Source organism: Panicum virgatum, chromosome 7N (genome assembly GCF_016808335.1).
Source record: "Panicum virgatum strain AP13 chromosome 7N, P.virgatum_v5, whole genome shotgun sequence".
NCBI lineage: Eukaryota > Viridiplantae > Streptophyta > Magnoliopsida > Poales > Poaceae > Panicum > Panicum virgatum.
Genome location: NC_053151.1, coordinates 31,550,564 through 31,577,873, shown reverse-complemented (window position 1 = coordinate 31,577,873; position 27,310 = coordinate 31,550,564). Strand labels below are relative to the sequence as shown.

Genomic DNA, 27,310 nt, shown 5'->3' with positions numbered 1-27,310 from the left:
TAATGTCTGAATGTGTTTTGTTTGGACGTTAATCACTGCTAGAACGCTACGCTTAAGTCCTTAAATTCAATACAACTTGTTTTACAAAGAAAAGGTGTGTGTGTGGGGGGGGAGGGATAAAAGTGGAAATTTTCGAAAGATGAGTCTAGACGGGATGGATGGTATTTCTGTGTGATTTGCCGTTTGGTATGCTTGTGCCTGTGTGGCAGAGCAAGGAAGGGAGATATCCATCTTGTCACCCCTAAGGACCGAGTTGGTGTGTCATCTCACCTAACTCCACTATCATGCGAACCACTCGACCGTTGTATGGGCAACGGCTTGGCATAAACCCCACTAGTTAGTCTGATAGCCATCAGGAGAGCTGAGAGCAACGGGTGATCAAGGAAATGGGATTAGCTCTGTGTGACTTATGCCCCGGTTAAAACCTCTGTGTGATAGGTCAATGACCCCTTGGTGCATCCCGTGATGGCTAGTCAGGTCTAGCTAAGGTGGGTAATGGCTTTGTTGGGATCTACACCGACACTAAGGTGATCGAGTTGCGGCACCCCGCTTGTGGGTAAAGTTGCACACCTCTGCAGAGTTAAGAATCTATTCGAATAGCTGTGCCCACGGTACTGGGCGAGTTACGGTGTGGTCACATAACTAGTGTTTATTTTGGAATGGGTTGGCGTGAGTTGTTTTGGAAATGTGTCCGGCAGTCGTGCCGTGTGCTACGACGGATGATGAGTCTGGTAGCAGCTTAAAACTTGGATCTTGTGCGGATCAACCCCTCGTGTTACTTGGTACAAGAAAACTGGTTTTAGAAATGCTTGTTTTCAAATGAACCCTTGCATAAAATACTATTTCTGCAAAAGTAAACCTTAACCTTATCCTTGAATTACCCTGTGCATATTACTCTGCTTATACCCTCTCCGTTGGTGTGGTTGGACTTGCTGAGTATGTTTGTACTCACCCCATTCTTTATTTTTACAGAAGAAGATCCAGACTTTGTACCCGACGACGTTGAGTAGGGGTACCGTCCTTCACCCAGCCTTGCCTGTGGATTAGGGTCACCCGCAGGAGATACCGCATGGCGCAAGACTCTGATGACTTCCTTTTTATATTTAATATCGTTGCGTGTGTGTGGATTGTAATCCTCGCGATAGTGGCGCTTCTCTGCTCACTACCGCGTAGAGTTGTATGGTAATGAACCATCTGATGTAATAAATATGTCATCAGCCTCCTGGGACTGATGTTTGTAACACATTTAAGTCTTCTCTTATGAGGGGACGCTTCATATACTGATGAAGCCATTGCCGCGGGAGCGCTTCTGTGAACTTCGTGACAAGCTCGGCCTTGTCAAGATCAAGTAGAGACGCAAGGCTCAGGAGGAGATTTGTTAGATGAGCCTAGCGTCTGTTAGAGTTAGTTAGATTTGCATGTAATCTTTCTGTTAGTCATGCGCATGAGGACCGGCTTGTGGTTGCCATGCGCATCATGCCCGCGAGAATAGCTCGCGCTAGACTCGGACAACCGGAGGTGGGCGCACATCGTGGACGTGGGGATGGACGCGTCGTTAGCGCGGTGTGCAGATCGCCACCGGAGTCCTTTGCTTTGTGTTCAATAAAAGGAGAAGAACAAACCAGAAAACACTGCGGTTTTTGGGCAGCACCAAACTCTCTTGTGCTCGTGTTCCAAGTTTTCGTGTGTGTCCACCTTCACTCTTGCCGGCGTTCCGAGCTCGCCTGCGCCGTTCACCAGCGTTCCAGTTCGTTCCAGAGCTGACACCTCCAGCATCTTCCTCGACCTGCCCCCGGTGTCCCAGGGTGACGGCAGCGAGGATGGTGACGGTGTGCTCCCCTACATTTCGCGCAAGATCATGGAGGAGCGAGACCGTCGTGGACAAGTTCTTGTACCAGTACCCTGACCACCCCAGCCCCACCCAGATCCTCTCCGAGGCTGTACTAGTCGCTCATGGTGAAGCACGGCTCTCTCGGCGGTGCTGCACGGCCATGGCGCACCTGGTGCGCCGAGCCCTCAAGCCATGGTCAATCACAATCAGGCCGGTGTTCCACCCGCGTCCGTCCATTCCGCAGACATATCCACATACTCCAGACATGAAAGCTGAAATCATAAATGACTACTCAAACCTCAACCAAAAGTAGATCGAATAATTTCCACGGTTTAAGAGTCCTTCTCTAATTCTTTTCTCCAAGTACCTACAGCCAAAACCTTTCCAAAGAGTAGATCGAGATCAAACCCTAGAAAACTTCTACAAAGCAAGAACTTCAACAAAATGCTTGAAAGTGAATCAAGAACACAACAATTTGTTTACTGAAGTTCAGTTCACAAGGAAAACGTACATCTTTGTTGAGGGACCCAAAAAGAACACTTACTTCTTGAGCTATGTAGCTTCACCTTAGCAACCCCAAGGTCACAAAGGTGACTTAATTACTCAATGTCGAGGTTGTACAAACTTCCCGGGCACGCCACAAAGCTTGGATTTCTCACGTGCGACGCCTAGCTGGCTAGGAGCTTGAAGCTCCAAGAGTAACAAACACGAAACCCACCGGCTTGACAAAGAACGAGATGCTCAAGAGATTGGAAATCAGCTCACTAGCACTCTCACTTGCTCTCCCTTCAATTTCCCTTCGAATTTCACCAAATCTCACTTGGAAGTCAAGAAGGGAATTAAAGAAGGCTCTTGGAAGCTCAGAAATGAAGACAAGTGAATGTGGGTCAGAGAGAGTTGCTGTGGAGGAGGTGAAGGGGTATTAATACCCAAACCCCAAAACTAGCCATTACTGGGTTAAATTCTGGAGACTCCGAACATCACATCTCCGTATACTCTGAAAATGTCCGGATACTCTGAACATCTCCGGAGACTTGTTAAAACTCCGTGAAATCCCGGACTTTCTGTAGAAAGCACTCCAAAGGTATCCCATGTGTTGTGCAACTGCAAAGGTGTTTCTCATTGGTTTGTTAGATAATCTTGAGCACCCTATTCAACACAATTCGACAAATTTCATGTCTCTTGATAGTACGAGATTCCTTTGCTCAATTTCACAAGGTAAAATATTTAAATCCTCATGAATCACCACTTTTCAACTTGCATTTCCTTTTTGGTTGTCATCTCCATAACTCATCTTATCTATTCTTGGTGATACCTGCTCATCATACTCAATAATGAAATTAGTCCCACAAGCATACGTCATTAATCAACCAAAACAAACTAAGCGGACCAAGATGTTCTTCCAATTACAAGTATTTTGTGCAAGCATGCTATCTGAGTATTTACTGTTAATGAAGTATTTATCTTGCTAACTTAGTATATACTAAATAGATGAACCACATATGCAAAAAGAGAATTTTATTGTGAGGACAAATGGATGACAACGAAACATAAAAAAATACAAACTACACGTATCTCTCGAAAGTTGACATCTCTTGCATCGAAGTGCTCAGTTTGAAAAGTGCTTCTTGATGATTTGGAGCAAGCTATTAATAAACTGGACCAGGAAACAGATACTACACTTAACCAAAGATATGTGAATTCTTGTGCAATTTCCTGAAGTTTAATGAATGTGCTACAGACATATTAAAAGGTAATATATCTATTTGAGCTCTTGAGTGATAAAAGGTCCAAACAAGAAAAGAGAAGATGTACTAGAAAAGAAAGGGAAGAAAAAGAAGACTGATAAGAAAAAAAGGTATTACCACCAATTATTTGTATTCTACATTTTTTTCATCTTATTTTATACTCCCTCCATTCTCTTTTGATAGTCCTATTTCAAAAACTAAACTATTCTCAAATGATAGTCCTATTTGCTATTGGCATGAGTTATTGCAATAAATAGCACTACTACCGAGAAGTTTCCTGATAAAACATTAGAGGACCAACTAAAAAGTCTTTGTTGAATTTATTATATGATAAGGAAGATTTTTTTCCTTGGTCATTGTGTCAAGATAAAATAGGTCTATCAAAAAACAATGGAGGGAGTAGCTAGTAATGTTTTCTATATTTGTATTATGCAGGAAAAGATCGAAAGAATGCACAAGGTCCTGATGAATTGATTGTAAGACAGAAGACCAAGTCTTATTAATCTGTTTGAATGATTCATTTACAGTCATATGTCCTGAACATAGGGTTCTGGTGCACTTGCATGCTTCTCTTTTCTTAGCTAATGAGCTCAACCATTACAGTTTCTAGAAATAGCAGAAACAATTACATTGACAAAGTGCAACCCTTTGTTTGGTTTGTTCTAGAGTTCTTAGAACACGCGCCCCGAGACGAGAATCTTGCTTTGTAAGTGCATTTGGCCCCCTAAGTGGGTTTCGATGATAATGACACGCACAGTTAAGGAGCTAATGCGTTTATTGAGTTATGAGCAGGATTTAAAATCATTAGAATTGAAAAGATCAAGTATCGACGCTAAATTCGCCAAAGGAACGGTGCATGAGCTTCATTGAGTAATTTCATAATTTCTATTTTGAATTTGAGTATAGGAAGCACCGTACTATTAAGAGGGGCGCGAAACTACGGTTTGGAGATGCTATAGTGTCTAGAAAAGAAACTAACGATCCAATTCACGACACAATGCACGTCTTGACACTAAATCTGAAAAACTCAGTAGGGGTCGGAAGTTCCGACCCCCATCGGAAGTGCCAAGTCTTGTCCAACAAAGGGTCCTCGGCCAGCTGTTTTTAACTGGGTCGGAAGTTCCGACCTAGGGTTGGAAGTTCCAACCCCCCTCTCGGAGGTCCTGTGTAGTTTCTGACAAACCCCACTCGGCCGTTTGAAAATGAACTGGTCGGAAGTTCCGACGCTGTGTCGGAAGTTTCGATAAACACATAAAACCTCAGCAACGGCTAGTTTTTGAGGTGGCTCTATAAATACCCCTTCACCTCTTCCATTCAGTGCTGCTGACTCCCCACGAACACACTCCCCTCTCAAGCTTCCAAAACACTCTCCCAAACCCTAGAAGTGCTAAAATCTTGAGTGAATCCAAGTAAGGGCTTGGGTGAGAGCTAGATTCAAGTGAGAGCTTGAGTTCTTCACAAGTGTGAGCAGCCACGTTCTTCTCAAGGTGCTAGAAGCATCTCCATCCGGTGATTCGCGTTTGTTACTCTTGGAGCTTGCTCCTAGACGGTTCGGCGTCGCCCGCGGAGCGCCCTCTCGTGTGTGAGCGCTCCGGGAAGTTTGTATTACCCCGTCCATTGTGGACAAGAGCTAGTGAGAACTCAATCCTCCTAAGTGGTGGATTGGGTGAGGATAAGAGTTACAGGGCAACCCGGCTCTTCATGAGCTCCTCAACGGAGACGTAGCATCCTTTGTGGGTGTGAACTTCGGGAACAAATTTTTGTGTCAATTACTTTGTTTGTTTTTGCTTGTTCATACTTGTTCTTGTTGACCGAGAACTTAATTTGATCTGATCTACTCTCTTGAGTTGTTCTAGTGCACGAGATCACTTGCAGGGTGCTCTCTTACGCACTGGTGAACTTTTGATTCATTTAGTTTTTTATAATTTTATATTTAGTTTTGAATTTCGTTCAAATCGTAGTATAGGGGTCGGAAGTTCCGATAGAACTAATTTCTACGAAGAATTTTTCAAATTTTGCAGATTCGCCTATTCACCCCATCTAGGCATCACTAAGATCCTTTCATGCATGCATGGAGTACTAAATAATTTATTTGCAAAACCTTTTTAAGAAATGAGTATAATTTTTTGCGATAAATCTAATGATAGTAATTAATCGATAATTGGCTACAGTGATACTACAGTAAATATCCTCTAATCAAGTGGTCAAAGACTTCATTAGATTCGTCAAGATTCCTAGTGTAAGAGTTTTGAAGTTTGTTTTATAAACTATCTTTATTTAACATTCTTAATGAACAGTCAAACTTCATTTTAGAAATCCTATAATCCAAACCAAACAAGGCCAGAGTACGTGCCTCTCTGAAAATGACTCCTCCCGGTTGTTGGTTGAAGGCACTTGTCGCTGCTTCAAGAGTAGCCAAGCATGCCTCCCTTCCACCGCCGACGACTAATATCGTGTTTTGTAAATTTTTACATAAAAAGATGAATATATATATATAGTACTAAATAAAATTTATTTGTGAAATCTTTTCATAAATATGTGTAATTTTTTTACTCGAATCTAATGAGTCAAATTCCATCATGATTGACTACAATAACCTCCTCGCCTAATCATTTCCCAATTATACGGTCAAAGACCTCATTAGCTACAATATCATAGTTTCAGATTTTGTTACTACTACAATATCATAATTGCAGAGATTATATATTATTTAATACTTCTAATTAGTAGTTAAAAAGCCGAAAAATTTTCATGAAAAATTGCGCATCCGTCAGAGCACGGCGACGAGCGAGCACAGGTGATCGATCCATTTGCTCCCCTGTTGTTTCTTTTCTCGGATCGAGGTTGAAAGGAAGATCAGAAACTTTTTATTCCCGAGTTACCTCGCAAATTTACATGGCAGTAGACACATGGCACACTTCTCTGTATACAGATACACGTAGATATCCGAGTCAACGAGCGCGCGTAAGCAGAGTCACCCTCCTCACAGCTCGACCTTCTTGGCCTGATGCTCCTCCCCGGCGCCCGCGCCGATGCTGTTCTTGGCGCCGCTGTCCCCGCCGGCGATGCCGACGACGCGCGGGCCCTTGATCTGCTCGGGCGCCAGCTTCCTGAACCGCACGGCGAGCACGCCGTTGTCGAGGGTGGCGGCGACGGAGTCGAGGTCGGCGTTCTCGGGGAGGCGGAACTGGCGCCAGAACCTGCCGTAGGAGCGCTCCTCGCGGTGCCAGTGGTCGCCCCTGTGCTCCTCCGCGCGCCGCCGCTCGCCGCTCACCCGCAGCACCCGGTTGTCCTCGACCTCGATCTTGAGGTCCTCCTTGCGCATCCCCGGCACGTCGATGACGATCTCGTGCGCGTCGGGGGTCTCGCGCCAGTCCACGCGCGCCATGGACACCATTGCCACGTCGTCGCGGTCGAAGCCGAAGGGCACGTGCTCCAGGATCCGGAACGGGTCCGCCAGGAGGCTCAGGTCGGACAGCGGCGACACGGCCGATGCCGCTGCCGCCGCCTCGTCGCGCCCGCGCCTGCCGTCGCCGAACCACGGGAGCAGCGCGCCGTCCGCCACCGCCGCCATCACGGCGAGGGACACGAGCGCGAATGCCGCAGCTCCCTTCGACATCGTCGTCGCCGATCCAAGGAAGTGTCTGCGCCCTTCACGAGATCGAACAGAAGAAGATTAGGAATTCTGATCAACAGCCCCGCCCGATTAAGGCCTCTTGCTTTGTGCTCTCGCTGGTGTCTTCGCTTGGTATGACGCGATGGTGACGGGATGGTGCGGGGGTTCATTTATATAGGGTGGTGAGGAGATCGGAGAACGCAGCGCGGTGGGCGGTGGCGAGCGAGAAGGTTCGGCGAGTTCGAGAGTGTTCGAGGGCGTTGCAGAGGTTGCTGCACCGCTAACGACTGGCCCGATGGCGGGAGAGATTTCCCGAAACATCTCAGCGAGCCACGGCCGGCCCACACGGGTAGCGTTCCTTGTGGGCTGGGCCGCCTCGCACAATTTTGGTGGGCTTCATTGTACCAATAAGATTTTTTCTTTTCTGAACGGAGCCAATCGATTGTTGAACAAACGGAAACGGATGAAAAGCAACCACCAACCATGCCATGGAAATTACAACATATATAGATCTCACACGAAGAAGAAGAAGAACAAAGATCACAGATACATCCACGAATCCAAGATAGCAGGATACTTTTTCAGAATTCAGTAAAACTGGTTATAGTAAGGCCCAGCAGGCTAGTCCCCTGGTTGTATGTGTTTGGTTCGAAGATGGATTATACTACTAAATACGATTTGTAGCAACGTGGGACGGGATAAAATGTAATCCGTTCCTATAAAAGGATATATATACATCCACCTTATGTTTCTTTAGGTTTATTTTTCCACTATTTTTAAGATATGGTGAGGTTATGCTCTTCTCAGTGTAGATTTTTTTGAAAGAGATAGCCCAAGAGAGACTCCTAAAGTTAAGGTGCCGCACCTAGGGTTCGAATCCTGGGCAGGAGCCTCCGGCCAGGCCAGTGGCCTTTGCCGCTGCACCATGAGCTCATTGGCCTTCTCAGTGTAGAATTGCTACCGAAGTTAATCTTGGATGATGAAATCCGATGCAGATATGGAACTTTCATGTTGCGAGCAGTCATGAGTGGATCAATCATTATGCGGGAAGTCATGACTCATGAGTGGAGCTTTCATGTTGCGGACAGTCATGAGTTTGAATATTTTTGTTGTGCCAAATTAAGTTGTGTGGGCACATGATTATATTTTAGACTTCGGTTTATTTACCAATTCAACAATTTTGCATTGTATAGTTTATTTTTCGAATATCATTTTAAATATATAGTTTCTTTTAATATTTTTTAGCTAAAACTTAGTGTAGGTATTTTTTTGCAATATTATTCTTCAAATACATGTATGCCATATGTGCACTCTACTAGTATTTTTTAGAGAAAGAAAGCATTTTAAACAGACTAAAGTATACGGTAAGTATCAAGAATCCATGTGTCTTTCCATATGGATAAAATGCACATTTGATAGTTGCAATTAGTCTAATATAGGTCTTTTAACTTCAATTTCAAGTGAAGCTATACGTGTTTGCACGATCTAATATTACGATGCACATATGATTCCAAAATTAGATTTATACCATCACAGTACTGGATGGGATGTATCACACTTCCGTTAATGAATTAATAGAAGTGAGGAATGTTGAGTACTCTATCCTGCTTGTGATGAGTGAATTGTCAACTGTGCGGTGTGATCGTGCGCTTGGTCTTTGGATTGCAGGTACACAGGCGTCGAGTGTCGACGGGGAGCTGCCGTGGAGGTGCTGTGGCCGATGGACCGTGCGGTGGACGGCGGTGAAGGGCAGCCGGGACCGGAGCTCGGACCGGGCGGCAGCTGTGGCGTCCACTCCTGGATCGAGGGCGCAAGCGGCGACGGAAGGCGGGTTTCTTGGTTTGCGCCACAAAACCAAGGAGGCGGACGTGATTAGTAGTTATTAGTGGTTCTTGGTGATTAGGGTTTGGTTCTTGATTTGAGAAATGGTCTTGTAGTTGATATTGTACTCATGTTTAGAGCTTTAGATGATACGTAGATGGTACTTTGCTCGCGATTTGGACGTGAGGTAATACTTGCATGCATCTATTAATATGAATTCTAGGATTGAGTAGTGGGAAGAATAAATACATGCTTTATTCATGGATAGTAAGCAATGTGGATTTGTTTGTGTAGTTGCTTTCTTTGTATTAGTGACGAAGGTGCAAAGATTTGTTTTTGTTGTAGAGGGACGAATTAGTTTGGTTCTTTCACGGTGGTATGGTTAAGGAAAATAGAGAGTTTGAGAATATGATAGAGGATGTCGAACTGTTTGATAGTCCTCCATCGTTCAAGAATTTGGTAGATTGTATGGTTTCAAAACATTCATGTGGAATTGATGAAATATCTATGAGGGGCAGATTTGACTGTGGAAAAGTTAGAGCACATTATGTTTTGTTGATATTGGAATCGGAGATGCATTGGAGGAAGTACAAGGAAATAATTAATCGTGCAAATGTTGTTTTTTGGAAGGTGGTTGTTGAAATAATCCGTAGAATAAGATCACACGAACCAGTTGGGAGAGTAGATGAAATTCCATTTCATATTTGAGAATATTACACTAGAGTCCCGCACACTGCGTCGGGTCTGTTCCGTTTGACGCACAGGATTCTCAGCTTGCGACACTGTCAGGTCTTCCACCATTTAAGCTACATATTGTACTAAATTGATTATTTAGGCATGGATGAAATCTCTTGAGCTAAATTACAACATTCGCTATCATACCGTTGACTTTGTAATAGTCTCCACAATTCTGGACCACTCTGATGCAAAAGGGCTGGCACTAAATAGCACTCCCTCCGTATCTAAACATTTGTCACTGTTGATTTTTTTTATCATGAATTTGACCGTTCATCTTATTTTTGTAAGTTTCATATATCTTATGTATGACTCACTTCATCATCTAAGATATTTTAAACATGGGTAATAACTTCTTTCCAGTCGGCCGTAAGTTTGTTCAACGAAACGACCAGCTCGATCCGTCGACCATCATTAATTAGAGGGCGCACCTCCGGCATCGTGCCGATTCATTTCCGTCGACCATCATTAATTAGAGGGCGCACCTCCGGCATCGTGCCGATTCATTTCTGCTGCTCCTCTCCACCCTTCTGTCGGTTGATTTCGACACCCCTCTCTCTAAATTTTCCACTCGCCCCTCCATCCTCCTGCCGCCCCCATTTCTCGTCCAGCTCCGGCCGCCGCGGACCGCCGCCGCCGCAGCGGGCCGCCGCCGCTGGCCAGCCACCCCCTCCTCCCCTCTCTCTTCACATCTCTCCCCATCTCTCCCCTACCTCTCTACCTCCCACTCTACCCCACAAACCCTAGGTCGCCATGGATTCTAGCTCGTCGCCGGTCGTGGTGACGGTCTTCGTCAGGTCACCGGACGCTCCTCCCCCGCCTAATCCGCACGCTCCCGAGTCGTGGTCGGCTTCGCCGCCCCACCCCCACCCCCTAGCCGCGCGTGCTTCCTGTTGGGATGCGTTGGCTTGCCGGGCTGCGGCCATCCCACCATCGGCCGTGGTCGCGGGGGGCCGGATCCATCGTCCCTGGGTGCGGATCTGCGCATCCCGGCTCTAGGGGGCTTCCCCGTCGGCTGGTGGCTATCAGGGGGCGAGATGTGGAAGCGCGGATCAGGACAAGGTGTGGCGACCTTGAATAGGTGGTGGAGGTGGTGCCTGCGCGGTGCGATGGGGACGGGCGAAGAGGGCAAGACCAGGACCCGAAGCACCAGGTGCGTGCGTCCCCCTCCCCGCCGTGGGATCCCGTGTGCTGGCGCGGTGGGCGGCCAAGGGCCCGCTCGAGAGGGCCGGCCTGGCGAGGCTCGCCGTGGCGGCCGTTGCTCTGCACCGTCTCACTCCGCTGCTCGGCCGACGCGTTGGCGGCTGCGCCCTGGAGGCTCTGGGCCGGCGTGGTCTCCATCGCGGCCGAGGCGGCTCGAACGAGAAGGAAGTTAGCGGCGGCGGGCAATGAGGACGAGTGCGACCTGTTCGACGGGGAGTGGGTGCGGCCTGATGGCGGAGACCCGCTCTACGACTCCAGGGACTGCCCCTTCCTCGACGTCGGCTCCTGCTGCTCCGAGAATGGCTGCCCCAACGCGTCTTACACCAAGTGGTGCTGGCATCCGGCGCGCTGCGATCTCCCGAGGTGGGTTGGTTCCGATTTGCTGCTTGTTACTTCTTCATTTTCCTCCATTGACAGTTGCCACCCTTCCATGGTTACATTGCCTGCTGGATTTGGGGGTTTAGTCTCCAGAACCTGCGGTAGATTTGGTAAGCTTGTCGAAGCTTGGTTGCCAATTTTCATGATGCACTGTTTGTTGAATCTGTCTAACAGTGCTAGTTCAAACTTTCATCTTCCAACGAGGGGTCCTTTAGTACTCCGAAGGGCACTCCTTACATGTCATTAGTTAGTTTTGGATTGGTGGATGTGCAGTTGCCATTACATCATTGCAATCTGCTAACAGGTTCGTTGTCGATCGCCGATCCAGCACTTGTAGGATGGCCGGCGAGATGGGCACCGCCACCTCCGTGGTGCGCCTGAGGGACCTAGTCGCCCGAGGCCAATAGCACGACGCCATCGGCTACCTGCCGCGCTTCCTGCCGCCCGACAACGACGGGCGCCTGATGAGCGTTGAGGCCAAGTTCCTGCACCGCTTCCCACGTCGTCCACATGGACCTGGCCGGCATCCTCGCTGGCACTGAGCAAGGCGACACGCTCGCAGCCTACTTCTGCGACCGTCAGCCATGGCTTCCTCAGGATCCACTACATCATGCTCACCACGCTCCACACGAAGTAACAACTCAGATGCATACACAGTATCTCATTTGTTTTCTTCGCCTGTCACAGGTTTGCATTTTTCAGTTTGCATTTCATATTCTTGTTCCTCGGATCAATGTATTATGTGACCCCCTTGACCTGAATCTAAACAAATACCACTTGCAATAGGGTCTCCCTGAGTTGGGAACTTGTTTGGCAAGCGGCCGCCAACATCGTCAACAACTTGGTTCACCGGACCCCAGAGCTGAAATGCAGTGATAATACCATCCGGCCCATTGAAGCCTACCTCCGATCCACTCCCGGTATGATAAACTGGACGGAAAAACTAGTTGTTCACTGTGTTTTCTTTCCGTTAGCTTGTCTTTGAGTGATGCTCCTGCTTTTTATGAATGTTTGCAGTTTACTGATTGGTAGAATCTAGCCTTAGAAGGGTTATAACTGATGACTGATTCTAGCTCTATGCTACCAGTTTACTGATGATAGTTTACTGTTAGTAGTTTTTACACATAGCTCAAATAGAAATGGCTGAGCTCTATGCTAGTTCGGAATTAGTGGGTAGTAGGATTTTTTTTCTGGTTGTGATGGGGGAGGTGGTACATTCTCCATGCAGTAGTTTTTTCTTCTACAAATCTGTACCATAACGAACACCTCATCTTTAAGCACCAGTCAGTCTCTCGTTAAGTACACCTTATATGTGTTCTTTTTTCATCACTTTTTTAGTTGTATGAATCTGTTTGTAAATAAAATAGTTATATAAATGCAGCATTCATGCTTTTTTAAGCACTCTTGGTTCCCACTCAGTACTAAAATCTCCCTAGGCAATAACATGGTTTTATATTGGCAAATTTCTATATTTCATTAGGCAAAATATAAAGTATCATTAGGCAATTTTACCAGGGAAAGAGGCCCTCAACCTTCTGTTCAGCATCAAGTTTAATCTTGCGGAAAAATTCAGAATCTTCCTGTTCTAGTTCCTTAAAGTATTCACATGTCTCTTTTTAGGGTAACATTGATTCTTTTTGGTGCAATTATCTCTTGCTAAGATAAGATGGTAGTATTTGCTGTTTTTTCCTGTATGCACTGATAGCAATGATCCCATTTTTACTGACAGCAGCTTTTACTGATTTCAGTATTCTAATGACAGCATGATCCATTTTACTGATTTTTAGTTGTAGCATGATGATAGTTTTTTGCTGTTTATGCAGTAGTTGACACACAGTAGTTACTATTGCCTTCCAAACCTATAGCGCAAGGGCACTTTCAGCACATAACACACAACAGTTATCCCTATTGACCTCTGTGCAGTCCATTTTTGGATGACTTGTTATAGTGCCAAGGGGCTAGAAGCAGCAACAAGGGCGCCCTCCATCATCCAATGCGGGGTGCTTATGTGATCTTCTTTTTCATTGAGTTTGTTTTTATGTGTTCGTATTTTAGGCAATAACGTGGTTTATTATCGACAAATTAATGTTCTCCATTAGGCAAATAAACAAGGAACATTAGGCAACCCAATCCATGCAACTAAATTTTCACTGCTATGCGCATCAGCTTTCTTTTACTCGATTATTAGCAACTCATGCGGGTAATCAGTAGGGACAAGTGCAGGTATTACTTAACTTATTTTTGCAGGTCATCCAGCAACAGTAGCTTTTGAATCAACTCAGCTTATCAGGTTTGTTCAGACATATTGAGGTACTTAACTGCATGAGCTATTATTTATTCCATTGCCACAGTGATCTGTTACTCGAGTTGTCTTGCGGTCTTGCCTAGAAGTTGTCCGATTTTTTGTTTAACCCCATGTGTGGCCTGTAGCTTTTTTCCTTGCACTGTTAATTTAATCATCTATTGCTTTGTTAGGCCATCATGTTGTAGTTGTATTGTTCCAGTAGCTAGCAGCTCTATGTTTCCGTATCAGCTAATAACTCTAGCCACAGCTGCAACAGTTATGTGCTTTTTGTTCAGAGCTTGCCTCTTGTGAATTGGCTAATTAGTAAGTTGGTTAAACAGTGCATTATCAGCTGCTTGATTTGCTCATCTGGATTAGCTCTATTGTGCAGGCAGATCAATTCAGTAGTTGCAGCTACCGCTCGATCAACAACTGCAAGTGGACATAAGCAAAATGCTCGGGTTTCACTCAGGTTAGAAAGTAAGAACAGGCAAATAAATGTACTACCATCAAGCAATTTTATCGTAAGGTTAAGGCAAAACAGTGCAAATCGTTGGGCAATTTTTACAATATTCTTTCTTCTCTAATTTCTCTTTATTTTTTCTATTCTTACATTGCAGGTTCCCAAGTTCTCTTGCAGGGGAGATCAAGTACAATGCATGAAGAAGACATGATATGCATGTGAACCAGCTCAAGTAAATAAGTATGTAGTGAGAGCAAGTACATTCATTGCAATTTTTTTGTCTACATATATTTTCATTAGGCAATAATGTTATTCTAGATTAGGCAAATTATGCAATTATGTTAGGCAATAATATGGTTGTGCATTAGGTAATAATATGGCCAGAAATTTTAGGCAATAATGTGTTTCTGTATTAGCAGAAATATGATCATAAATTAGATTATATAGAACTAGCAATGTTTTGTTACCAGAGGTATTCAGCCTTGCTGATATTTTTACTCCTAATACTATCTGCACTTGTTATTCGTTTCGGTCATACAAAACAATGTTTAGGACCTAAAACCTGATGTGCCTTTTTTCTATCTGCAAGATTTCTCATCGAATCGGCACAAGATTTTTCATCTTGGTGTTTGGTGGCCTGAAAGTTCATCATATTGTCATTACTAGCAGTGTAGTTGTAGCTCAACCTCAATTTTTGATTCCTGAATAGCATAGAGTAGTTGTAGTAGCTCTAATCTTTTTGTTTGGTCAGTACAACTATGGAGGCAAGCAGACAATAACATGTATAGTAGTAGTTTTGAAACTTTGTTAATGCTTAGAATTTAGATAGGTGAAATACGTTTATATATGTTCTAATTTGCTTGCTGTTTTTCAAAGCTTTGCTTATGGGAGAGTAAAAATGAGGTCTGCAGATTTATTTTCTGTATTTATTTGCTATGTGTCGTGCAGAATTCTGCCAAGAAGTGCATAATTCCGTTTTATTTGCTTGTATATTTATTCTAATTTGCTTCAAATCAATTTATTTTATTTGCTTGTACATTTATTCTAAACTACCTTGAAGCTTATTATGATATGCTTTCAACTTTTAACAAAAGTACTTGGAACACTACGAGAAAAATATCATCGAAACATATTGAAGTGAGGTCTTTTTTGATCTTTTAGTTAGGGGCAACGCAATAGTGTGATTGGATTTTAATTTTGATGCTTGGTTGTAAAATTATAGTTTTTTTTAAACCTGGGATTGATTTTACATGCGCTGATGTCATCTATTTTGTTTTTATTGTGCTGTAGTGCATGTTTCACGTAGCATTAGACCCGCCTTAGAGAAAAGTGGCAGTCTTTTTTGCCAAAAAGGGAAAAAGCAGGCCATGTTGTTCCCAAAATAGGCTGGCCGTAGCGGAAGGTTAAATTACAGCCGGCTGTAATTTAGCCAAGTCCTTAAACATGACTTATGTTTTTATGTGTCTATCTCTCTTCCGATTCCTATGTTCCTTCCAAATGGTTACTCTAATAAGTTTCCTATGTTTTCCATTCCATAGGATTCAGAATGGCATGACATTCTAATCCAATATTTTTCCTATTCCTATATTTTGAGAATACTATAATTTATTCCGAGAAGCGCTAGCAAGTCTCTGTCTTGCTTCAGCTCACCATCAACTTGAATGGTTCTATATAGAGCCAGCCTTCGGGGGATTATGTTGGATTCACTTTGGCTTACACTCCTTTTTTATTCTGATTATGTTATTCGTGCACCCGCTACAAGAAAACAACCATGTAGATACGTTTTTCTTCTAATGCTTTCTATAAGGTGTCTAAACTAAGCCGGCCGTAGCACCTAGATACGAACTTTATTATGATTAAAGCAACATGTCAAGATCATGTGCTTCAGTCTTCAGCGCTCATGAGGATGACACCTTCCCCATCTACGTCCCGGCCTCCGCACGCTGGCAGGCGGCCGCCGCTAAGTGCTGCTGTGCTCCAACTCCGATAGGTTTTTTTTGCGCATCATTGTATTAAGAAGAGAGAGAGAAAAAGTTTATTTACAACCCGCAGAACAAAAAGCTCACCGAACACATTAGACCCTAATCTAGCGCTAAGAAGTAAAAAAAATACCATATAGGGCCAACCCTTGACAGACTACTCTTAAAACAGCCCAGACAACATACGCTCAACGCCGGCAGCAAGTCTGATGGGTTATTAGAGCATCTTCAGCAGTCCTCCAATAAATATATCATAAATAGGATAAACAAGATATATCATAAATATCGGATCAAATTTAAGAAAATACAAATTGTTTTGAAAAAATTTGTAGAATTTGATTTGAAACTATGTCTAAACTATTAAACATCATTTGTTCATAGATAAAAATAAGAATAGAATATTATGAGTGCGGGATCATCGCGTGGGTGAATTTGGACCGTCTGTGTAGAAGCTATATAAATAAGAGAAAATTGATCAATATCTAATTTTATCGGACTCTAGGGATAAAAGGAAAATATCGAAAATTTTGGCCGATATCGGCTGACAAAGTAAACCCTTGGGGATAATGTTCCGCCTCATGGACACCACAACATGAATCACCATCCGCAGCAAACTGGGCTGGCTCATAGAGGTCGGGAGGAGGCACCAGAACAGAGAGGTAACGATGTAGAGACCACTCAAAAATCCCTCAACAACAAGCAGGTACGGAGGAAGCGGGTCAAATAAAAGCAAAGAAGAGGCCGTACTGTTGGAGTTACAAATGCAGCGGCCATGCACAAGATGAGTGCAAAGCAGATCTTAATTACATTATTTGCAATAAGAAGAATTCGCACAACACCGCTGAATGCCCAATCCTCAAGATGCCAAAACCGAATGCAACCTTGTCTGTGTAACATCGCCCGCCATAAACAAGTGATAGTGGCAGAAATTTTTAGCGCCCCATATTGGCAATGAGAAAATTGCTATTATAGGACTCCAAACAATGGGCTTCGCTGTTATAGGACTCCAAATATTGACTTCGCTAAAACGGCCTTTGAAACATGAGCACTTTGTTTTACATGACATTTAGGGTATTTTCTCTCTTTTCTCATCTAAATACATGTATTTGAGACCTAAAAAGACTTTTTTGCCCTTCTTATGTAATAACAAGCACAATAAAAATTCTGGAATAATGAACTTAATAGAAATTTTGGTGCCGCCATGGCACCAGGTGGTGGTGCGCCCAGCGTGGCCATGGCTAGGGCGGACATGCCTTGGTCAGCCATGGCTAGGGCACCGTGGCAATCGGGGGCGCCGGCCCTGTCCTTCGCTTGGCCGGCCGGCCGGCGAGCGTTGGGCGCCCGGCGTGGGCAGCCCAGGGAAGAGCGCCGTCCGCTCCAAGACAGGGAAGGGCCATGGGGGCTGGGGCTCCATGGGGGCGGCGGCGGCGGTCATTTTAGCGAACTCAATGTTTGGAGTCCTATAATAGTAATTTTCTCCAATGAGCAAGCAGCATGGAATGATTTAGAGCAACTCCAAGAGCTTCTCCAAATTAAAATAAGTTGGCTACCTAAAAGTAGCAAAATAGGGATAAAAATAAGATCCAACAGCCTCTCCAAATGCCTCCCATCGCTATCTGACTCGGTATGGAGCCCCCTCCGCTCGTCCTTTCTTCAGAGTCCCATCCGCTCGCTACTCAGCCCCGCGCCCCTCGCCCCCCTCCTCGTCCGCTACGCCCCTCGGCGGCGACCCTCCACGGCGGCGGCCCATGGCGTCGGCGCTCCTCCACGGTGACGGCTCATGGCGTCGGCGCTCCTCCACGGTGACGGCTCATGGCGGCGGCCCTCCACGGCGGCGGCCCTCCGCAACGGCGGCCCACTGCGGCAGCGCCCCTCGGTGGTGGTAGCCTCCGAACGGCGTCGAGCTCGGCCTTGAGCTCCACCTACGGCGCGACGTCGAGGTCGGTTGTGGTGTCGAGCTCCGCTTGTTGCGCGACGTCAAGCTCGTTTGCGGCATCGAGCTCCGCCGGTTGTGCGGCGTCAAGCTCCGCCGCAAGCCCGCGACGACGACGCCTCCACCGTGCTTCTCAACGCGTGGGGCCTCCTCACCATCTCCTCACGCGGTGCTGGCCAACGAGTTCGCTTCGAGGCTGGGCAGGATCGCGGCAGCCTTCCACGGCGGCGTCGACCGGGACATCCATGCCCTGTCCTTGCTGCAAGCCGGCCTCCGGGAACGAGGCGACGCCATGGACCGCACTGTCCGCGACCTGGAAGCGGAGAGGATGCGGCTGGAGTGCGTCGTGATGGCCAACCTTGTCCACCGCAGGCACTTGCGGCTCGGCGTCAAGTTCGGCCGCGGCATCGAGTTCCGCCGCTGCGCAATTTCAAGCAGGGAAGGGACGGAGTATGTAGAGTCTAGATTAGAGAGGCTGTTGGTTGCCCATCCTTGAAAAAGCTAAATGGATAGCTAAACATGCATTTGGCTAGTCTGATTTAACTGAGTTATTGGAGATGCTCTTAGTTCCCCGTATAGCTAATATAGTGCTGAGCCAAGATCAAGATGAAGTTTACTTGAATCTCCACCCTTCTGGCCTTTTCCATAAAATCTCATTATTTAGCCATGATTCATGCCGATGTCCCCAACTTGAATAAATAGCTATGGAACCTAAAATCTCCCTTAAAAAGTAATTTTTTTCTTTGATATTTTAAGTAGGGGTGTGGTGTTGACAAAAGATAATCTAATTATGTGCAACTGGAAAGGTGACAAGAAGTGTTGCTTTTGCTCTAGTGATGAGACGATTCAACATCTTTTTTTCGATTGTCATTTTGCACGTGTAATATGGTCTATCATGCATGCAACTTCAGGTCTTCCACATCCCATATGTTCGGTAAGTGACTATGGGGTATAAGCAAATAAATGAAACCGCTAGTCCTACTAGGAGCGGCTACTACTTGTTGGTCCATATGGCTTTGCAAGAATGAATTGAAAGAAAATCTAACCCTTCTCCTTTGCAGGTTATCTTTCAGTTATCCATTGGGTTCGTTCATGGATTATACTACAAAAACCAGTTTTATATGACTTGGTTGCAGTGGCATCGCAAAAGTTGGCTCATGTGGCCAAGGATTTTTTTTTACCCAGGCACATGAGTGGCGGTCCAGTCTATAGATTGACAGTCATTAGAGTTTCGGTTCATCTTTTTTTTTTTGCTTTCTCTTTAGGCTGTGTGTATCCTTGTAATGAAGATATCGGGAATGTTCAAGATTTTTGTATCAACTTGATGTATTAGCCTTGAATTAAATAAAATTTCCCTTATCAAAAAAAGTAATGCCATCATCTTCCTACTTTCAAGAATGCGGATTAGGTTCTGAAGATAGAGTATATGTTGTGTGTGAAAACTAGATCGATTGGAGGCATATGCTCCCAAAAGTCACTAGGGTTTGCTCTAATTTGAGCTTATCATTTTTCTATATTTTGTCCTAAAGAATGATTGCAAGTCCTACAGCAGTTTCCATGGCTTTAACTCTTATTTCTTGTCCCGCAAAATAAAGAAATGATAAGGTCAAAATATCATTCCAGGGATATCACTGCAAGACTTGCAATCATTCTTTAAGAAATTGAAAATATAGAAAAACGATGAGCTTCCGAGATCATCGATCTGGTTTCCATAAGCAATCATATGCTTCGTCTTCAAAACACAATCCACACTCTTGAAAACAGGAAGAGGGTGTTGCCGGAAAAAGTAAGAATTATTCATCATTGATACTACCCTTAACAGTGACCGTAGAAACTAAAATAGAAAAAAGTAGTTACTTGTGTATCTCAATGTATATGAATGAAATCACTTAGTCTTCCTATTGCAACCACTCATCCTTACTTTTCTTTTTCTTTTTTCAGGTGTAAAGAAGAAGAGGTTCTATTAGCAGGCGTGGATCCAGTAGCTTCTACCAAACTGTTGTCCCACTTATGAGCAACTAGTATTACCTGATAACAAAAAATAGTTGGTCCTCGTAGGTGCGGCAGTCTTGTGTTGGTCTGTCTGGCTCTACAGAAACGCTATCATCTTTTATAACAAAAAATCTTCCTTTTAGCAGTTTATCTTCTCGACTACTCACTTGCTTCGTACGTGGGCTATCCTTCAGAAGCCTACTTCGCAGGATATTCTTGTAGCGGCGTCGCATACCTTGGCGCGAGTGGCCAAGGAGTTTTTTTGCCCGAGCGCATGGGTGGCGGCCTAGTCTTAGGATTGACAATCATTATTGTGTCAGTTTATGTCAGACCTTTTTGTATCAGGCTATGTGCTCCTAGAGCAGTGGTCGGGAAAATTTCAAGACGATGTATCACCATGATGTATCTCACTTGAAATCAATAAAGTTTCTCCTTTCCAAAAAAAAAAGAGCAACTAGTATTACCTGATCAAGAATAAGTCTTGCACTGTTCGGTCTTTTGTTTTCAGGTGTGGTGTGTAGAGATATACTATCATGTATCGAGTTCAGCTGCAGTGTGCATCAAGACCTGCAAAACAACTGCCATGTGCCAGTTTAGGAGCAATACAACCATAAGGCGAAGTTATTAGCGTTGGTTTCATTGTGGCCTTCGGAACTTCAACATACTAAGGCGAATCTTAAATGAGGGTTGGCAGAGGCAACTGATCCTAAGTTCCTAACACAACCATCAGAACATCTTGACAGGCGCGCCATTTCATTCAGCTACAGGAAGGGGAAATAAAGAAAGGTGGCGCGGGAGATGATTCCCTCGCCGGGGAGAGGGGCTCAGTGCTCTCTGACTTACCGGAGGAAGCTCGCTGGGCGGTGGAGCCGTGGAGGCGGTTGTACGCGGCCTCGCCGACGAGGTAGACGCCGAAGGCGACGACGGCAAGCAACGAGTCCCAGCGCTGAATCTTGTGACAATTGCTCTCAATATAAGCAGCTCGCCAGCTCCTTCAAAGAAAAAGCGATGATGGCGACGCCGAGATGATCCGGGCCGGGGGTGGGGTGGCGCATCTGGTTCCCCACCATGGCTGCGCCTCCGCCGCTCGTGTCGCAGCCGGAATAACTCCACCGTCGCGTTCACCGTTCAGCATCTTGCCTTCTTTATTCCCGATGCAATTGCCTGATTGCCATCTCTCACGCTTGGCTCTCCGCGGAGCGAGGGGCCAAGGAGGGAAATGGGCTGGGCTGCTTCCATTATGGGCTATGGATGGGCCTCACTGACCCCTCTTGGATTTGGAACTGGACGGATTTTTCAATTTTGCTCTCATCACCCCGCCAGAGTCTAAGAGTCCACTCAAATCAGAAATTGCTAACAGTTTAACTGAACAATGACAATGAGCGCCTCCTTTCGAAAACAACAACAACGAGCCCATTACATTTTTTTCTCCTTAACAGTGAATCGACCAATGACGTCCCAACCAAGAAATTGCACCGAATTTATGTGTGTTTGTTCCCCTTTTATTCATGATGGTTAACTGTTATGTTTGGATCCACCAACTAAACATTAGCTGGCTAAATTTACATGCTAAGGATCCAAACGGTCCAGCTAAAAACTAGCTAAAGTTTAGCTGAGTTTAGCTGTTTCAACACAGCTAAAGTCGGCTAAATTTTAGCTGGGTCTATTAACTGGAGGATCCAAGCACTGCAGCTAAAGTTTAGCCTGGAAGAATTTTAGCTGGCTAAAGTTTAGCTTTAAAATTATAGCTAGCTAAATTTTAAAAAGATATAGCCTACTATTGTTAGCTTTTTTTCAGAATCGATTTTATATAAAAAAAATATCTCAAGAATGGGATCACAGCATCAACTCTTCCAGGATAACTCCAGGTCACAAAAAAAATTCCTAACCAATGTGGGATGAAATATTATGCTTCCAAAGTGCGCTCTGCCTGTAAATTAAATAACATGCATACGTAAGAGAAATGACATTGAAAATAAGAAGCAGATAGCGATCATGTCCCCATTTAAGAAAGAGGAGAACAAAGGTCCATAATCAGAGTACATGATTAGTCTTAATGCTTGATTGTGTGGATGCCATGTCTAGATTCTGGAACTTGCTTCTGATAATTAACGCATCTTGATATCCCGAGCCCATTGCAAAATGCCAAAATGGAAAAGGAGAGAGAATACATACCAAGGTGAGAAGGTGTGGACTGAGGCGGTCTTCCTCTCCTTTGGGAAGCAAAGTGGAAGCAATTTTCGTGGATGCTGCTTTTGCGTTTGTCCTTTTCATTTCATTTGTTGTGTGCCTCTGCTCTTTATGTAGATCGAATTATAGAGCTTTTGGAGTAAGTTTCCCCCTACATTATAATGCTGGAGCGAGGTGCAAATTCGTTAACTTTAGGATATATATCCACTGACCATGTTTGGATCAAAAGATAATATTAATTAAAAACTAGGACTATTTATCGGGAACATATCTGGTGGAAACCTGCAAATCACGGCAAAAAAATCGTCTAAATTCATCAAAAAAATCACACATGTCTAAATTCACCAAAAAAGAATAGAAGATGGTTGGTGGATACTAGTTATATGAAAACTTGAAACGAACATGGCACCATTTATGCCATTTCGAGTGATTTTGGTGATCGAATGACAACACAACACTTTGACTAATATGATTGTTAAGATGATCATTCTCAGGCTTTTAGGTTCAAGTCAGCCTATAGGCACCGGTTGAACCGACGGTCCAAGAAAAGGCATCGGTGCATTGGGTGTACTATGTACCAGAGACGATGTCAAGTGCCTAGGAGAAGTTTCTTCAGCACCGGTTCAACCGACGGGGCATCGGTGCATACTATCGGTGTAATGACGTCAGCGCCCAGGAGAAGATCTTTAAGCACCGGATGAACCGGTGATACATCGGTACAAAGCATCGGTTCAACCGGTGGTCACTGTAGCAGCAGTCAGAAGTTCAACGGCTACTTCGTGTCTTAAAGTGACCGGATGAACCGACGCTACCCCTGCCAGAGGCATTGGTTCTTCCGGTGATACGCAGATTTTCTGCTGACCGTTGGAGCAACGGCTACAAGACTTGGTGGCCTATATATACGCCTTACCCCGGCCATTTGAAGATTGCTGGAGTTGCTGGACATCCCACACACACCCAAGAACATCTCCAAGCCATACAAAAGCATCAAGATCATATCCTTAGCCCTTAGCACACTTTGCAAGTGTTGTGTAAAGGATTAACTCTTAGTGAGTGAGATTGCAAGGCTTCGAGACTTTGTGTTGTGGTTCATTAGCGAACCAAAACAAGAGCTTGGTGCGACGGCACCTTGGAGCGTGAACCTCGCCGGCAACGTCATCGACCCTCCGACTTGGTGTGGAGCGGCGACGACATCTTTGTGCGGGGGACGTGGAGACCCTCATCCTTTGTGGAGAAGCTCCTTAGTGGAAACCGGGGCCAAGGTGACCGTGATTGTGTTCACGGAAGAGACTTGGTGGCCGAGTAGCAATACTCTTAGTGAGTGCTACAACAACGTGGATGTAGGTGTGCCTTTGTGGCTAACCGAACCACGGGATAAACACCCGCGTCAAGAGTTTACTATCTCCTATCCCGCTCTTTAAGCTTCCGCATTTCATACTAGCAATTTGTGTGCCTTTAATTTCATAGAATAGTTTCTTGATAGGAAAGGCTATATGTTGCTAAACTCTTTTGGATAGGGGTTTCACACTAGAACAACCTAGTTGCACATCTAGATAGCATGTTTTAGTTTAGGTTTTGTGCAAACTAGTTGAAGCCATAGGTCAAAGTTTTTATTAGTGCCTAATTCACCCCCTCCCCCTCTTAGGCTAGAGCACCCGATCACTTTCAAAACTCTATGCATTTATTACGTCAAAGTAAAGTGTATGAAAATTGGAGGGCTTAGTGCATTATATATTGCACAACAGGTACAATGCAAATGCGATGCCCAACAATTTAAACGGAGTATTCAAATCCCTCCCGCATTTAGCATGGTAATCCGTGCACCACACATTAGTTTATCACTCAATCAAGTTTGCACTAGCCCAAGCAAAACACTAGCATTATCATGCTCGCACAAACATGCTTAGAAAACCAAAGGAACAAAGCACAAACCCCTCAAGTGAGTGTCGGAGGCACTACAGCTTCGTCCTAATCCGAACTTTTCCTGCCCAAACCACAGCTTCAAAAGCTAAACCCCCTTCATCAGACATCGCACCGATTTCCCAGTTGTACTCTAATCCCCATTGGCACTCATTAGTGGAACAACCTCCCATGGCCATCCATCTCCCTTCCACTGCCTTTTCGCAGTGTTCTTCCCTTTAGTAGTTTGATCGTCGGGCATAATGCAGCTAGTTTAAGACGGTGTGGTGCGTCTAAAAGGACCCCAAATTGCACTAATTTGGTTGCAAACATTTGTCTTGGCGAGAGAGTGCATATATATACTGTACGTGATCAGAAGCTTTTGATGGATACTTCGTTGGGCAGCAAAAAGACATTGTCGTTTGTGAGGCTGCTTTGCCTTGGAAGGAAATGCAAACCAGCTGGATTTAGCATTCTTAATATGATTGTTTATGGCCACTTATGGTAACGTTTATTGTTAGGGGTGCAAATTGGTGATCCTTTGGTGCACCTTCAATCATTTTTAGTTTAAAATTTTGTACTATTTCTGCAAAATGAGATCTCATTTTGAAGAAGTAGTATAAAATTTTGAACTAAAGAGAGTTGGAGGGGAAATGGTGAAAATTTTTGTATTGGGAAGGGTGCTCTGTGAGAGGGGGCGCGGTCTTCAATGCAATTGTTTTTTGGGGATTTTGGGGAATTAAACACGGCCTAAGAGTCACCAATTGACACCCCTATTTATTGTTTAACCATGGATGGAAGCCATTGTATTTGGTACATATGGTTTTAACGAAAGGTGCTGTGACTTTTTTTTTATCTAATAGTTCTATATGTATATGTCAATTGGCACAAAAGATTGAGCTGTTAAGGAAGGATGAAAGTCTACTATATATAGCATTAGAGCTTCTGACATCTAGCCTACTACTCTGTGTCCGGTGATAAATACCTACTCCCTCCATCCTAAAAAAAATACTCCCTCCTTCCCCGTTTATAAGGCATACACGTATATCAAGATTCAAATCTTCTCATCTTTGACCAATAATTTGACTATTAAATTTTTATTTTTATAATGCAAATTTCATATGATTGGATTCATAATCAAACATAGTTTACAATGATTATAAGTTTATAATCAAAAGTGATATAATATATGATAAATAAATGGTCAAAGTGTTGTTTAGAAGACCGTGTCATGTTCCACCATGCCTTATAAACGGGGAAGGAGGGAGTAAGTCACTCTAGGATTCAAAATTTGTCTTAAAATAAGTTATCTTACTCTATTTAAAAAGTGCATGTGCATGCACAAATCAATTAGTATCAAATATGAATAATATATAGGGGCAAACATTGTTATTTTACCTTCTTATTAAGTTGTCCTAGAATTCCTAGGATGACTTTTTTTTTTGGACGGAAGGGGTATATCTAATTTGGTAACAAAATCATAAAGGTAGATTTATCTTAAAAACGTTCATGACCTTTTAAAAATTGTTAAATATTCTAATTGTATTAAACATAAGTATTAGTCGTGCAAGTTTTTTTTACTGAAGGGGCTAAAACTTGAGAAGTCTTTTTAGGTAAATTCCAGTTTACCATTTAGTTATTCTAAAATTTTAAATGCACAGCTGCGCACTTTTTATCTGGAGTAGAAACAAATTAACAAATGAACATATGAGTTATCCTCCTCATCTGAGTCAGCATTGTAATTTGATATTCATGTCAACGTAAAAGCTAAGGTTAGTGAAAGGACTACGCTAATCGGTTCATCGGGCTAGTGTCACAACTCACTGCCACCTTTGACCTCCTCCCTTATCTTCTGTGGCCCAACAGGACTCGGCGGCACCACCGAGTACTCTGAAGCTCTGAAGACGCCACGCAGGATACGCACTAGCAAGATGCCCTGACACTGACTGACCTACAGTTTGATTCAGCTTTGACCCGTTTTTACCTAGATGCTGAATCTTCTCTCGAAAATCTTTCATCCGGCAAAGCCCGCAGCTGATGAATTTGGTTGATTTCCAACATCTAGACGAACTTGTTCTTCTTGTTTGAATGTTTGATCTTAGGCAGGCAAATTGCCCATTGTTGCTGGTCTGGTTGGCGTCAAACTTTGGGCATGGAAATTTGGCAAACGCCTCGATCTGAAGTTGCACATGCACGATGCACTCGTGGCTTGTTGGGAAGGCACGAATTTACAAGATCCAGTGATGTACCCGCGTTCCAAACGGGGCCTGAAATCTAAACTGACAGGATTCCTGATGCACGCTACTGACTGCAGAAAGCCCCAAAAATCAGTTGATCCCTGCTGCAGGATCTTTCACCAGCTATATCCATGTGACTCGTCCTTGAATTGCAATGCAGCTAAAGTGACTTGCTGAAGGCCAGGATGCATAAAGTTTGAGAAGACCATTGCAATGTTGCAGCAATTGAGCTGAAAAACATGTAAAACTTAGCTGTGCGCGATTGCAGTGTCCCAGCAGCTAGCAGCAACCATCAACAGTGGTCATGATATAGTAGCTGCCTACAGCTGTAGCTGATGATATGCATTACAGAAGCAAACTTGAATAGAGCTCCTGCATCGCAACTTGCAATCAGACATACGGCATTCAGCAGCAAAAGGGCCTCCGGATTGTAGGATACAACGGTTTGGTCAGAAACAGACGGCTCGGTTTTTAAAATGATCATCCATGTCAGCACGCCGTGGGAACTGGAAACAAGCAGCATCACAGCAAGCTGAAACCGCACGGAGCAGAGGGCGAAAAAGGCGCCGGCCGGTTTGCTCCATTGAGCAGAAGATAAAAGGCGAGTGCGCCATGCCATGCGCTGCAGAGCCTGCAGGTTTTAAAAGGGCGACGAGATGACAACATGTGCTGCGACTGGAGTCTGGAGTCTCCCGGCAAGGCCATCCCCAGATGAGCCCCGGCGCCCAACAAACCTTCTGCCGAACGCCGGTGGCTAGTGGCGTCTGCCTGTGCAGAGGCTGCAGAGCCCAACTGCCAATTGCTCGCTCCATGCGCAACAACCACAACTCCACAAGTGGCAGGGCCACATTGATGCCACGGCCATATTTGTACTTATATATATGCAGTGTGTGTGGCATTCTGGACTTGCATGGCACTGCACAGAGGAACGAGAAAGTGGTGTGTGAGAGAGAGAGAGAGGGAGAGAGAGAGAGAGAGAGAGAGAGAGAGAGAGAGAGAGA

At 44.6% G+C, this 27,310-nt stretch overlaps 1 protein-coding gene across 7 annotated transcripts; it reads right to left on the bottom strand.

The window, feature by feature from the left end:
- Nucleotides 1-6,423: 6,423 nt before the first annotated feature.
- On the bottom strand, nt 6,424-21,120 carry LOC120681626 (23.2 kDa heat shock protein-like). 7 transcript variants are annotated; one of them, XR_005677957.1, is made up of 4 exons: nt 20,827-21,120; nt 20,448-20,561; nt 10,237-14,048; nt 9,695-10,182 (listed from the first exon to the last, which is right to left on the bottom strand). XR_005677957.1 is itself a non-coding variant. In XM_039963205.1 (3 exons), the coding sequence occupies exon 3, from the start codon at nt 7,196-7,198 to the stop codon at nt 6,563-6,565; it is 636 nt and encodes a 211-aa protein (XP_039819139.1). In that variant the 5' UTR covers nt 7,199-7,230; nt 20,448-20,550; nt 20,827-21,111; the 3' UTR covers nt 6,424-6,562. The 7 variants fall into 7 exon arrangements, 2 of the variants coding, with proteins under 2 accessions (XP_039819139.1, XP_039819138.1); XM_039963205.1 differs by lacking the exons at nt 9,695-10,182; nt 10,237-14,048 and adding an exon at nt 6,424-7,230 and having other exon boundaries at nt 20,448-20,550; nt 20,827-21,111; XM_039963204.1 differs by lacking the exons at nt 9,695-10,182; nt 10,237-14,048 and adding an exon at nt 6,424-7,230 and having other exon boundaries at nt 20,827-21,098.
- Between the last annotated feature and the right edge of the window lie 6,190 nt (nt 21,121-27,310).

Excerpts from the sequence above, each read along its gene's own strand:
- LOC120681626 (XM_039963205.1), bottom strand. The coding sequence starts at position 7,198 with ATGTCGAAGGGAGCTGCGGCATTCGCGCTCGTGTCCCTCGCCGTGATG.